The sequence below is a fragment of the Apteryx mantelli genome, chromosome Z (assembly GCF_036417845.1).
Source record: "Apteryx mantelli isolate bAptMan1 chromosome Z, bAptMan1.hap1, whole genome shotgun sequence".
NCBI classification, from domain to species: domain Eukaryota; kingdom Metazoa; phylum Chordata; class Aves; order Apterygiformes; family Apterygidae; genus Apteryx; species Apteryx mantelli.
The window spans coordinates 59,356,750-59,371,856 of record NC_090020.1 but is presented as its reverse complement, the minus strand read 5'-3'; the positions used below and the strand labels follow the sequence as shown (position 1 = coordinate 59,371,856).

Genomic DNA, 15,107 nt, shown 5'->3' with positions numbered 1-15,107 from the left:
GTGTGTTCTCACCAAGCATACAGCTCTAAGTTTTGAGTATTCCGACATCTTTTTTAATTATTTTGAGAGATACTTTACAGTATTCATAATGAGTAAAGCATTGGGTGCATGCTAAAAACAAATTCCAGAAGCTCAATGGCACTGAAGCTCTATATTTATATAACTGTTCAGGGAATTTCTATCCAAGACCTTTCACATATTTTATACATGTTTACTACTACATTTGCAGTTAAAATAAAACTTCAGTTTTGTTTTACAGAACTAGAAGTTAGAATTTATTTTAGATAATTGAAAGAACTAGCTCTGCTTCCCATCTTCATAATCAGATGAGACATGAGCCTAAAAAAACCTAATCATTGGCTATTTTCATCCCTCTTCCTAAAAATGTTATTTAATTTTGAAAATAAACTTTATTTTCCATATACAGGCATATTACTGTTCTGAATACATTACCAGGATTAATAAAATAAACATTGTGTGAGAATAACCTGAAAAAGGATCTAACTTTTGAGAAATACACAAATAAAAATGTAATATATATATTTAAAAGGCTGATAATATACTTACAACAGCTGCGAAGATATATTTTTGGTCTTTTTCTTGTAAAAACAGCAGCACATCAGTTAGAAGCAGAGCTAAGATGTCTTGAAAGGAGAAAAAGAAAAGAATGTTTTTTAACGAAAGGTATTACAGTTGTAGTTAACAACTTCTTTTATATTTGAAAAGGGAAAAACCCTGATCAATAAATATCCCATAGAATTCTACAGTAAACTAAACAGGAAATATCTGCATTACACTATGGTCTGCCCAAAGCAACTGTAAGCCACCACTTTATATCTCCTGGGAAAGACAACACTTCCTGCTACCCACCCTCCTGCAGCAATGCTGGAACTTTCAGTCCACACTAGCCCAGAGAAAGGAGAAACACTCACTCAAATGTTAGCACAACTTCCCCAAGCTGCTCACTGGCAACTTGGCAAAAACCACCCCACATAAATTTTGTTTTGTCTATGCTGTAACACATACTCATAGCACAATGCAATACTGATGAAAGCATTTCCGGAATAACAATGAGCAGATAGCTTTATAAAGTTGTACAGAGAATATTAATAAGCTCCAAAAAAACAACCAAACAATAAACCCAACTGTTACATGTGATTATACACTGAAAATCAAATTCTGGGCTTGAACATAAAAATCAGGCTCCAGTCATATTTGGCTTCAGATTTTCTTTTCCACTGAAGATGTCACAGTACTGCTGAAGAATAGCATGTGGTTTTTTTATACAGTATTTTTAATAGCCAGTACTGCAAACAATATAAACGTACAAGTCAAGAATCTATGTTATGGAATGAAACTGCAAACTCTAAGAACTAAGAGGAAGGAGTGGAGGGGGAAATACAACAGAGTGTGCAATGTAAAAAGCTCATATCTTTCCAGGCTCTATATGAGAACTTGCCTTACCTAGATATACAGCATACTAGCCACAAACAATGGCAGCTTTTGGAATCACTGTTCAAGCAATTAGTGGCATATTCTCAATACCATTACCTCCCAAATTCGTGTTGTAGTATAGTGTAATAAGGTATTTTCTCTCTTAAACTTATCTCTCAAACTTCTCTCTCTTACTCTTTATATGCTATTTGCAAATAAAGAGTTAAAATACTTTACTGCTGGGATGGAATACCTTTGAAACGGCCAGTAGCTGTTTTCCAGTACACTAAACCTTCATGAAGAAGTATCCTCTCTTTCTTCATCAAGTCCTGCTTCCTGAAAACATGGCCATTTTTCAGCTTTGTATATGTTTTGTTTTCAGTCCTACTAAGAATTTCCAACAACTTTTGCTTCTTCTCATATTCATTAACTTTCAAATCTACTGCTGCAATCATGTCCTTAATTAGTCGAAGGGCTTTGCATAAGTCTTTATGTTCTTCTGTTCCTTCTGTATGAAAAAAGAAAAAAAGAGAGAGTAGACATCATTCCTTACTTTATGTGAACCAGTCAACATGAGCAAGGCTTAAATCAACGCATACATCATTTTAAGTAGAACCTGGCAATCAATATTCTGGAAACCCTAAAGACATCTGCCTTTGCCAGAGTTTGTCTTGCATATTAAAAGATGACATGTATCTCAGATTTATTCAGTAGTCAAAACTACATGTCAAATAGTTTCTGACATATTTATGAGCATTTAAAAAATTTTTATTGGCTAGGTAAGTCATATAGTGTATTACTCTTCTGACTAAATAAAAATAACTTGAAATGTGATTTTAAGCATGAAGGGTTTGCTACGGGATATGTAACATTCTGCAATACTTGCTTATTGCCCATTTTTTGCAATATATCTGTAAGTTATTAACATTTTTTAAATGCTCCAAGAAAACTCAGTGGTCATTCAAACTTGGTTTGAAAGTATGAACACTAATTCATGAAACATTTTCCTAGCCCTACTTACAAGACACTCCACTGGAATTTATTTAAGAGAATGTCCAGTTATGTTCCCAAATCAGTTCACATCCTGTATTCAAGATCTTTTGCTAAAACAAGTATGCTCTTCTGGACTTCTGTGACTTATTTGGCTCAAACCTTGGAAATTTTCACAATCTAACTTTGACAAAAAATATATACCAGACACACTGTTCAGGTGATAATTGTCCCATAGTAGTTAATTATATTGTTCTGATTCTCTAAAGAATTGTGCATTTCATCCTTTGTTATTCTGTAATACTGCATTTTCTTACCTAAAAATTGCATTTGGATTCCACACATGAAGCACCATTTAAGCTTTTCCTCACCTTTTGAATATTGCAATATCCTTTCAACCAGAACAGGGTATTTGGTGATTCGCTGAGTGACAAGCAGAATGCATTCGGGGATTCCTCGGCGTCGAGCCAATAGATTACTATTTCTCAGCTGCAGAGACAAAGATAGATACCTTAGCTACTGAACACACATTAAAATAACAATTGACTATAAGAAATGTGATCTAAATGTGTTAGAATAAACTAAAACAAAATGCTGGGTTATTTGAACCACCCCCAAGGAACAATTGCCATCCTGAGCGATAAGGTGCTTTATAACAGGAACATGTGTGTAATACACACTGGCAGCCAAAGCTTTCGCAATTTTGAAATAAAAATGTAATTTATCAGATCACTGATTAAGGAGGAAACACTTGGCTATTTTTATTAGCTATTAAAAGAGTGTTACTGAATGTAATTTTGAACCTAAATTTGAATAAAAACTACAAGCTATATATCTATTTTCTGAGCATTTTGTCAATAGTAATCATATTCCGTGAAAACTTACTTTAATAAAATTCTGGAACTTCTTGTTTTGTTGCAACTCTTTGAAGAGATTAACAGCTTCTTTCTGATGGCTGCAAAACTCTCCATATATTTTCTTCATTTTACTTGCATTTTCCTCTGAAAACTGAAGAAACTAATAATTGTATTGTGCTCAACATTGCATGACACAGGAAGGCATATACCTAAGGATTAATATATTTTGTACGTATACGGAACTTGTAACTTTTAAGTTACTCATTTCTCAAGTTTTCTGAATTTCACTAATAGGGTCTGCCACTACTGAATGAACACAGGCTAGTCATTTTTAAGAGCAAGAACAGGAACGTAAGCTGGACAGAACACAAGCTACTTCCATTACAACCTTGCCAATAACGTCTGGAAAAACTCTTACTACAACAGTGTTTCCTCTCCTCCCTGCAAACATGATCCCTTTTGAGGCTTATTGGTGTCCCTCTGACCTCCACCCCACTTCTAGACAGGGTAACAACAACTTGGTTTCTTTAGTTCAGTTGAGTGAAAATGGCCTAACTGATGGTGAAAAATTGCACTCTGCTGATTGCAGAGACTGAGCTGTTGCCAGCAAGCAAACGAAGTTAGCTGCTCTATAGCTAACAAACTCTGTGCGACCACCCCTCCTCTATTGAGCAACAGCTGGAGATACACCATACCACATTACTACAAGAAATGACTGGGTAGCTTGTTTTCCATGCTCATTTTCAGTCCTTCACACCTCTGCTTGGATGCTAATGAAGTGTATCCATTACTTTCATTTTTTGCAATCCATTTAATGATGGGAGCAGCTTTCTATTACAAACAGGGTCAAGGTCATCACTATTCACAGTTATCTGTCAGCAATGATTTTCTCTCATTACTGTTTCACCCTGTAATAACCTGGAGGAGCTGATCTTTAAATTTTATGAGGCAACCTTAGCCCTCTTCCTGCCCACAAAAGTTTTAAACTCAATAAATTGTTTAATTTGAGAACCCTGAATACATAATGATTAACAGATCTGATGTCTCTACCTGTTGCACAAGGATGTCTCCAATTCTGCTGATTACAAAATTACGTTCACTCCCCCCCTCACATGATTCCTGTCGTCTCTCCTTCATTCTGCAGAAGAATTGCCTGTGAATCTCCAGTAGTTCATCTAAGCAGGGAAATATTTTGTCCACTGTGCTGTGGTCCAGCTGCAGTTCTTCCTTCATCCCTTTCCTGAATATTTCAGACATAATGAACAGGGTATGGATGTGATGCACTTCTGTTTGCATCAGCTCTGCAGTATGAAAGAAGACAGCATAATACAGCAATCACCCGAACATTCTGCACACATTCTATGATAAATTTTAGTAATATTCAAATATATGATCATAAATGCTTTTTCCATGTTAGCCTCAAACTTAATAAATTATGTCAGTAAGAGACATAATTTATCCACCTCTGGCATGGTTATCTCAACTGTACCCCACTGAACAGGGTAGACATGTCTTTGGTAGTCCAAAGTGTCCAACATGTCCTTAGCTCCAGAAAACATGGTAAATTGTGAAAACTGTTCTTTTAATCTTCTCATTATGCTAACTGAAGTCTATCCATCCATCCTCCCAGTCATAAAATATGTAGGTTCTCTTTCTACTTTCTATGCCAAATTGTTTTCAAACTTACACAAAACTTTGAAATACTGACCAAAAATCACATCCTGCCTTTTGATAACATCCTTTTCTTGCTTGCTGCAGAATGATGGATCCACAACAAGACTCCAGGACTCTGCCTCAAACTCTTGTGCATCTGTGCTGAGGTCAATCCACTGAGAGGAATCCACATCATCTATAATAAAGCATAAACCTCAAAAGCACCAGCCATATGAACAGTAAGGGAAATTTCCTTTGTACATGCACACCTCTTCAATAAAGTAAGGGGAACACATCACAGGGATGAACTTCAAACAAGATTTCTGCCAATGTCAACAACAGTTTTAAAACAGAAAAGCCTGTCAAATGTGAATATCAGTAGCAGAGGCTTGAAATGCAAATGCAGCAGTGGGGAGGAGAACAAAAACAACCCATCTTGTCTCAGATTAAATCCTTCCTATATTTCTTTGCTTGAAGAAATTTTTTGCAGTTTGAAGATAAAATGCAACATTTTCAGAAGTACCTTTTGGCATTGGAAGGGCATTTGCCATTTTGCAGATGTCCAGTGAGGGATATCTGCATGATCGTTTGTGAATGAATGCCCTTCAGCTTTGACATTCAGTCTCATCCTAACTACAGAAAATGCATGTTTCTATTCACTTCACAGTCATGGACAGCTGTTTTAGGAGGGCAGTTCACCAGTGGGAGGTAAGGTTTTCGGGCCACTGAGGAAATACAAGTGACATAGGTTTATCTACTGCAATGTATGCTGTCAGTGCAGGTGATTGGATGAGTGCTGGAATAAAATATGCTGCTGTTATAGTTTTGCAAATATGCCAATATGTTTTGCCCACTATTTTCCAATGGTAACACCAAACAAAAGAAAGTTCTGAAAGGTATCAGAGTTCATTATGGGGAAGAAAGAAATGGTTGTATTTTAAGGCACTAGCCTTAAATGTCTGATTGTGTCATTTCAATGAAGGACATCATTGTAACTAACAAAAGATAGGTGCTGCTTTTTTAGTAGATGAAGCATCTTCCTTATTACAAACAATTTTTATTTTGTATTTACAATATAGTCTATAAAATGCAAAATCTGTGCAATATTTCTCACCTTCCATCATAAAAGAATCCATTGATGGAAAGGTCCCTAACGCCTGTAACATCTCTTCAGACCGTGACTTGGACCTCCAGGTGCTAGTCTCAGAGTCTTGTTCAGGAAATGGCATAGATCTTCTATAGTGAAAGAAAAGCATTGATTTAACGGTTGCAATTTTTCTAGAAATGCTGAATGATGTATTTAGGATACTGCTCTGGCAGCTGCACTCTACCTTTCAAAACTGGCACTGGGGACGCTTTTGGACAAGGAGTGGGATTGTTGTGAGGCTTCCCTCCTTCCAGCAGACAGTCCGATAGGCAGAGAGGAAGAAGGATGCACTGAGGAGAACACGGGTTGGGAAATGTCTCTGAGTGAGGAATCTGTGAGGCAAAACAGTTGACAAACAATGTATGGTATAACATAAATAGCATAGTTATACTGTGAAATGCTATCTAGTGTTCATATAGACCCATACAAGGTTACCAGGAATTTCCCCACATGGTACAAGACAGTGATGCTCTCCCACAGAATAGAAAGATAAGCCTGTAGGCAAAGCTGAGAAGCTCTGGCATGGATATCGTAGATGAGAAAACAATCTCAAATCATTCATGCTCTTACACTGCAACTTGAATATAGGTGAGCCAAATATTCATGCACATGATGAATAATGACACACTCGAAAGCACAATACAGAACTTGCTACTTTTTATTTCCATTCTCACTGAAAACAAACCATCGTAAAATTCCCACTCATTTTAGTAGAAGAGTTAATTAAATGGTAATTTCCTCAGAAAATCCTACTTATATGTATCAGGTATTAGAGATACACCTATTTTCCTATATATGTTGAAATCAGAAAGAGAAACACATAAATGATGAAGGAAATGTTTGTTTTGCCATTCCTATTACTTTTTAACATAGATTCAACTTTGAAGTGCTAGGTTTACACCTTCTAGCCCACTTACTAAAGTACTTACTTGTTAAAGCAACTTGCAGTTTGTTTTTATTATGGTATCTCTCCTGTGATTTCTGAAAGAGAAGAATTTTATGAAATTACAATGAAATAATAGTTGAGAACATACTGAACAGTCAAGTAATTCACTTTCATATGTCATCACATAAAGGGGCCTCAAGAAAACTGTCCTGAATCATGGTTCTAATTTCTGCTAATAACTAATAACCAAAGTCAAAGTAGAATATTATTATTTGTACTACAATACAAAACTAAATCTATTTATTTCAGTCTGAGTCACCATACAGTTATAACATTATACTTTTTCTACATGAATATTGCTTATGGGGGCTGCAAGAAAAGGAGTTCATATTCAGGGCTTCATTTTCAAATAACTTTGAACGATCTGTGGCAAAGTGGACTTTGCAAAACTTGTAACAGAAGCCTGCTGTGCTTAGACATGTAATTCACTTGATGTAAGTCAGTGAACATTTGTGTACTCCATTCTTACTGAAATGAGTCAGTCTTTTCTCCTCTTAACAAATACCCACCAGTTGCAGTAACTGAAACTGCCAGTTCAGCTGTCCTAATGCCCTAAAATTGCTCAGAAACTTGTACAAGTTTATCACATGACAGCTACGGACAAAATAAATAATGCCTGTTTTATGGGCAATTAAAGACTTCTTTCCCTGTAGATTCTGTATGAAAACATGTTCTTCCTGCTAACCACCATGATGCAAAACCCAAATATACCAGAAAGGCACACTCAACTCATTTGAAAAATGACTTGTATGGCTGTGGTGTACTCCTCTGCAAGTCCCTTTTTATCCCATGAAGGCAAAAGCCTTACCTGTCAGTCTTTGAAAGGCACATCCTTTGTCATGATAACCACACCATGTCTGCATTCCTACTTAAAGGAACATATTTTCCATCAGCTCTAGTGCTGATTTTGCCCTGTCTGCAGTGGCAGCTCAATACTGGGAAAGATTGCCTAGGAAGGCTGGGAAGGCTCCTTCTCCAGAGTTTTTTCAGAACAGGTTACACAAACATCTGCCAAAAACATTGGAGAAGCGAGCCTGCCTCAGGGTGAGGAGCTGGACTAGGTAATCTCCCAAAGCCCCTTCCACCACTGCTTCCAATTTTTCCAATACAGAGGATCACCCTTTCTACATAGGGGGACATCTGTGATTTTGAGGAGCCTTTTTTTTAATCCCTTCTGTAACCCCAGTCACATTATTTCATAATTAGACCTTATAACTGTTCAAGAATATATCCCTTTTCTAAAAATACTTGTTCAAGCACACTGCTTTCTCTGTTGCTCACATTAAATGTTTGACATTCCTGTAGCCCTCTGTGCATAGACACCAGGTCTGGATGATCTGTGTGTACTTTCTTATTTTCTTCATCTCTTTTTTAGACCTCTTGGAAAGCAAATACGCTCTAGTAAGGACAGTGAGGTATAGAAAGTTACCTTGGTGCACACAGGAGCACACTCCTTACAGCTCTTATGCACAGTCATGTTGCAATCTGAAAGAGAAGGCACGTTTCAAAGCCTGAAGCTGAACACAGTCCTCAACCTGCAGAAAATTTTACTCTCTGGCTTCACCGTTATTCTTCCTTTGGGTCCACTTACTAAGTAGCCTTGAGGCTGTGTTGATGCTGCACCCCCTGGCTAGGAAGGAGCTTTTGTCTAATGTGTTTGGGGTGAGGAGATGGCCCTGGTCCCTTCTGAAGCTGGTAGTTGCGGTCTTTTTTCCTTCCCCCTTGCTGACCTCAGCCCTTTACACAAAGTAGGTATTTCCAAACCTAGGCAAGGCTCCTTTTTGAAACAAAGCACTGAAAAATGATCTTATGGCAGGTTTCAGAGCACTGTAAATTCACACATAAAAGTCAGTAACTACTTACAAGAGCACTGCAGTGACTCCTTTCCTAGGAGGGCCTTTTCACAGGCTGTACACGGGATAACTCCTGAGAAGGTCCCATTTATAAAATTATGTCTGTTCAGTTTCTCTTTATCTTTGGCATCTTTATTTTTCGTCTTTATCCCCAACAGCAGAGGCAGGAAAAAAAAGGGACATTAGAAAAGACAATAAACTGATTCAATCTTAAAAACACTAAAGCATCTTCTTTTAAGAGTAAATGATTCAAAAATATTTATTCTCTGTCCTAGAAGACTTGGAACAGAATACTATATTATTAAATTCAACATTGTTTAAGTTTTAAAATGATGAAGGTTTTGTTTTTATTGGCAGCTAAGCCAGCAATCTTTATCAAGGAAGACTGGCAGAAATAACTTTATAAACCTGCAAAAAGGAAAGGAGCAGAAAAAAAAATTAAAAAGAGATATTGACTAGCTGCACACACGGGTATCAATGCCTCCTTCTCTCTGAGGCATACAGGCAAACTCATGACTATGCAATTAAAGGTATATTTACATAAATTTATACAACTTGCCTTTAGATCTTAAAAGACACCAAAAAAAAATCTAGTTTTAATGAGTGTTAATGAGTTTAATAAATTTCGCTTATTTTCACAATGCTTCCTTTGGGGTGAGTACCCATTCCTCCAAGCAGTCCAAGTAGACATTCTTTAGGAGACCACACAGATACTCATTTATGTACAGCTGCATGATTAGATATACATGTTCACAGCCAGTTCTACTCCTATGAGTATATATCCTCAGCAGCTCTTTGCTAACCGTCTTGACATACACATATTTTAGAATATCCTGAGATATAGGAGGGTGTATCAGAGAGCCTACAAAGCTGCTGAAAGGCCAGACAGAAACATCCTGCAGGCCAAATTCATCCCTCAAGCTGCTAATCAGTGGCCTTACTCTAAACTTTAGATGGCTCAAAATTAAACCATAAATGTTCTAAATCTACCTTTTATACTATGCTTGACTATGTAGGCCTTGAATCTGCAACTCTTTTACAATAAGCAGTACTTATTCATGCAAGAAGTACTACTAACTTCAAATAAGGCAAATTCAGTGGATTATGTGCAAATGTAAAAGGTACAGACTCAAGTACTTACTGCAAGAACAGACATACACCTTTTAATTTTGTTTAACAAAGAAAATTATTTCTTAAAGGTAATTCAGAAATTTAAACTTTGGCTAAATAGTCAAATGAGATTACTGATAACATTAAAAATGTCCAGAGAAATATTTGATTTGTTAAGCTAAGGTTACTCTTTAAAAGGATTTTTTTTTTTTTAAATATGAAGGCCCTGTCAGGGTATCCTGCATAAGTTTTAAAATTAAAAAATAAAGATAAAAGCTTCTTCCTAGTACTTATGTGTAATGCAATAAACAACAGTTTATCTTTACATAAAAATGTATTCTTATCTATAATTCATTTAATTACAGTGATGTAATCATAAATATAAATCTCAAATTACCTTGCACTTATTCCGTGTACTAGTCATCCTGTTCATCAGAAAGCTGAAAGTTCGACTCACTTTACATTTTTCAGACTCAGTTTTTGAGGGTACAATATATTTATCCCATTCCTCCTCCTGAATCCTATAACACAGATCCATGAAAACAACTCATTCTATTGGGAATAGTCTCTTAAAACAGAGCAGAATCTGGATGACATTTTTTTCATCTAACATTTACAACTACCTGCTTTATTCTGGTTTTAACTGTAGTTATTAAGAAGTTTATAATCCCTCTTTCTAGAAAGGAGTATTATCGGCCTGGGTAGTGCACAGAAGGTGCAATGTGCTACAGGTTTGCTGTGATCGTAATCATTCTCAAATGCCTCCCCGTGTTTCTCCCGGTGTTTTGGATGTCTCCCCAGACGGCTCCTGCGCACAGCAAACCCCCGCTCCGGGATGCACACCGGTACAAGCCGCAGCGAGCTGATGGCGGGAATGCAGCACGCGCTCAGAGCCCCCCTGTCACGAAGCCCCCCACATCACCTCTAAAAAGCGGGCTGCCCCGCGGCCGAGCGGCGCTGCCGAGCCAGGGGGGCCGCGGCGGCCGCCTCTCCCCGCTCCGCTCCCTAGATGGCATTCTTGCACAGACCTGCTCCCAAGCCCACGGAGAAACACCGCGCTGCAGAGGATGTCTTCCCGAAAATTCCCCTGTGACAAGTACTGATACCTTTTCTCTCGCGACTGCTCAGGCAAACTGTACGCTCGCTCTACAAGACATAAACAGTTAACGAACACTCAGATCGTCACATCAGCATATTTATCGGAAACACACGACCTCCACCAGCCCATAAGCTTGTCATTAAGCGCTTGCAATGTCATTTGAAAATTAGGAAAGCAAAAAATATATATTAGAAGCAGCTTCTCGCAGGATAGTACCATTGCCTATTAAACATCGTGAGGCTGACAGAACCTGCCAGAACCAAGACTGATCTCCGAGAAGGCCAGTCTCTGCAAACAGAGAGTCTGTGTTTAAGAGTAGGAAAAAACAGTTCTTTTTGTTTTTCGAAACAACACAGACCTAAATGATTCATCCTTCCTTTTGCTTTTTACACAATTTGTTGTAAAATAGCTTAACGATATTCATCTAATATTTGCAATTATCTGTTTTATTTGGCTTTAGCTACAGTATTAAAATTTTTTAAATCCCTCTCCATAAAGAGGAATATTACTAGTCTATGTGCTGCACAGAATGCGTAATATGTTATATTTATGTCCTGGAAACAGTAGAGAGGACTCAAGGAGATACTTTTCAGCAAACTGTATAAAAAGCAGATTAAAAGACAAATCTGAGTTGTTAAGAAAAATAAAAGATAGGGTCCCATCTACTATTTCCAAATTAGAAGTCATTTAGTTTTGTAGGGATTATTTGCAAAGCTACCACGAGCATGGTTCAGAAAGGTACTTAAACACCTGCCTAACTTGTAAGCATCAGATTATGCCATACTTAAAAGTTAGATACAAACTCAAGCACGTTTCACTGAATAAGTGTGCCTTCAGACAAATACATACTTTGGGTTAGCAAGAGCTAGTATATTTATCACAGAAGTAGCGAGACTAGAACGGCATTTCAGTTAGTCGCCAAACAAAAACTGTGCAACAGGATGCTTTCCGAAGAAACAAAGACCATGTACCCGTGGAAGATGGAGACAACCTCATGCAAAACAGCGCTGTTGGGTTGTCACTGTGGTACTTACTACAGGGGTGGAGCAGAGACACTGACTTAGAGAGTGAAAGAGCCTGAAGGAGGGATCGACCACTGTTCATGAACACACCATCTACAGAGCAGGGACAAATCCTTTACTGTTACAGACTGGTAATGCCTTCTTGAGTAAAAACAGGTAGTTGTTTGAGTCCTGAGCATATTGAAAAACTTTCATCAGAAACAGATGGTGACTTCTCACTTTCTTCTTGCACTTCATGTTAGAAAGATCAGTCTCTTGCTATCAGGTATTAGTCTGCTTTGGCTAACATCAGCAAGCATACATTCCATTGCAGTCTACTAGTTCAACTGTTCCTTTCTCCTACATAGCTAAGTTTAAGTGAGATGTCAGAAGTGGTAGAGCTGGCTTACCAGCTGGGCAGAGGGAAAATGGCAGGTTTTTCAGTGCACAGACATCTGAATGGACCCAGACACAGTGCAGCTGTGGCCCGTAGAGATCAGGATGAATTATCTGACCTTGCTTCTTGAACCAAGCTCTGGGGCTAGTCTGCTTCTGGAAACCAGATGAGATTGCTGAAATCTAGCACAGGTGCCTGCATCATATAGTAATTACCACTGCCGGCTGCCAAATGCTGTCTTTAACAGTTCTGTCCAAGCAAAACACTGGCAAGGGAGGGATGGGGCAGAAGCTGCTGGTGGCAGGGGATAAGGAAGCACCAGCAGAACTTGAGCAGACACTGGCCTAATTCCCGGCAGTGGGTGGATGCAGCGCACACTGGATTTGTAGTGTGGCTGGCAGAATGACCCATTTCCAAAGCCTGGGAAGGATAAGGATTCCACTTTCTCCACAACACAGGTAAATGCCTAATATTAACTGTATTTGGGGGAAGGGAAGAGAGAATGGACAGGACTTGGGTCTGAGCCTAGATCAGGTCAAAGCAGGTAATGGTATCTGGATGAAACTTAATGGTCTATGACACCAATGGTCCCTTTATCTGTGAGCTCAAAGGAATACTTTTTTAACTTTAAGCACATACTACATGGGTTTGCTTATCTGTCATTCCCTACTTCTGTGACTTATTTTCCTTATTTTCTTCTGCCTTGTTGTTTTTAAAGACTTCTCACCAAATCTGTAGGATACAAATGGTTACAAACAAATTAAGTGGCATGGAAAAATATAACACAACTATGCACTGCATGCTAAAATCTTACAAGGGGTCATAAAATCTTACAGTGAATTTGAGCAACAACAACCAAGGTGCTTGTTGCACTTTTTAATACAGTTTCCTAAGGAAAAAAGATTTCTACCATCACTGTATCTGTCTGTCCATTAACTTTCACCATCTTACCTTCCCAACAACTTTTGAATGTTACCTACTTTCAAAGTTAATTATCACATTTCTGCATTTTTGTGACAGCAGGCTGCTGAGTAGATGAGAAAGACCCTAACTAATGCTTCAACTGAGAGAAAAGCTGCAGTGCCCACTCAGCAGTTCTCCCTTCCACCTGGTTGGCTGTAACTCACAACTATTCATCACGTGGCCTGTCTTGCTCAGGACAAGGGAGGAAGCTGAAGGTACACTGCAGGGAGAGACAGGCTGGAATTACAACAACAGACAGGGTTATCGGGACAGAAGACACCAACTCACAGAAAACCAGGCTTCATTAATTGCACTGCTCATGGAACGACTTTTTGAGCTCTGCAATTGAGCATTATATGATCATTCCACAACCCTGCAAAGATTTCACATGTATTAATTTGGACTCAGTAATAACATTCACATATTTAAAGTGAAGCATGTATGTTAGTCTTCTGGGACTAACTCAAAAAATAAACCCACTACAGACATTAAAGATGACTGGACATCAAGAGAGTACCGAGGTTGCTGCTAAAAGTTTTATCCAAACACTTTGGTGAATAAAGAAAAGTTATTAAAGGATGTCACTCATTTTAGAAAAAATACATTTTCAAAGACTTCTGCTAAAGAATCTGTGTGTTGGGAGGTTTATATCTGGGGATTGTATCAGCTTGCCAGAGCTTGTTCAGCTTTAATTTATCCCATTCATGCTTATAACTAGTTAGTTTCCTAGATTTTAACTGCACATTGAATCAGGGCAGCAGTGGCAAGCCAAGAGCCAACTACAGGAAGTTAAGCCATTTATCTATCTTTCAAACCCACATTTTTTATTACTTAGAATTCAAAAAATATTTTTCTGCTGAAATTAAGACAGGTGCTTTCTCAACACATAGCAATCTTTTTGAGAGCACAGTGAACCATCTCATTTCTTGAAAAGCCAGTGTTTTTAAGTGATGTGATCCATATGAAAAAGCATATGCGTATTTCATACTTAGCATGGTTTTCAAATATAATCCATACCGTCACTGAAGAAAGTTTGGATTGTTTGCTAAATATGATGCCATGTGTTTACAAATAAAGGATGTTAGAGGCAGTTTGGAGAAAATCACAGGCTTCCTGTTAAGCAGGACAGTCATTTCTACAACACAGTAATAAAACGTGAGGTTCTTACAGAATTTTCTTTGGGCAAATACCTGTTCACTTGTTATAAATCTGACATTCTGGAGTGATCAAGAATGGTCTTAGCTCAACCCTACTAGAGAACAGCACATGGACACCATGTGCCAGAATCCCTGCAGAGAAACCTGTGACTTGCTTAGTGCTGAGGGTGGGTTCTGCTCCCCAGCCTGGGGAGACGACCACAACCCCCCCACCAATTTCTCATATTCCCAGGATCTACAGGAAGCTGGGGCTATCTGCCCATTAGGACTTTGCTTCTGTGCCATCTTTAGCCTCCTCCAGCTGCTACAGGGCTTCCAGCTGGAGGTTAAGGTAAGGCTCTTTGGAAAAGATTACTGCCCTGGGCCACATTACTTTTTCCGACTAAAGCTCTGCCTGTCACAGTTCCCACACCCTCCCAGGTGTCAGAAGATGTGTCAGTGGAGGCCATGACAGAGGCAGTACATAAGAGAAAAGTGAGGGAAGATGGCAGGGGTAACTG

The 15,107-nt window shown here is 38.4% G+C and overlaps 1 protein-coding gene across 1 annotated transcript in view; it reads right to left on the bottom strand.

Annotated features, from left to right (window-relative positions):
- The window catches only part of ARHGEF28 (Rho guanine nucleotide exchange factor 28), a 51,530-nt gene that overhangs the window by 31,931 nt on the left and 4,492 nt on the right, over positions 1-15,107 (bottom strand). Inside the window, exons 4-16 of the mRNA XM_067315915.1 lie at positions 11,097-11,136; positions 10,388-10,511; positions 8,891-9,023; positions 8,457-8,512; positions 7,011-7,062; positions 6,266-6,413; positions 6,049-6,170; positions 4,990-5,130; positions 4,332-4,582; positions 3,310-3,432; positions 2,796-2,913; positions 1,688-1,942; positions 568-644 (exon numbers count right to left, since the gene is read on the bottom strand). Of these exons, the coding sequence (XP_067172016.1) occupies positions 568-644; positions 1,688-1,942; positions 2,796-2,913; positions 3,310-3,432; positions 4,332-4,582; positions 4,990-5,130; positions 6,049-6,170; positions 6,266-6,413; positions 7,011-7,062; positions 8,457-8,512; positions 8,891-9,023; positions 10,388-10,511; positions 11,097-11,136 (1,640 nt within the window). The remainder of the gene's footprint in view (positions 1-567; positions 645-1,687; positions 1,943-2,795; positions 2,914-3,309; positions 3,433-4,331; positions 4,583-4,989; positions 5,131-6,048; positions 6,171-6,265; positions 6,414-7,010; positions 7,063-8,456; positions 8,513-8,890; positions 9,024-10,387; positions 10,512-11,096; positions 11,137-15,107) is intronic.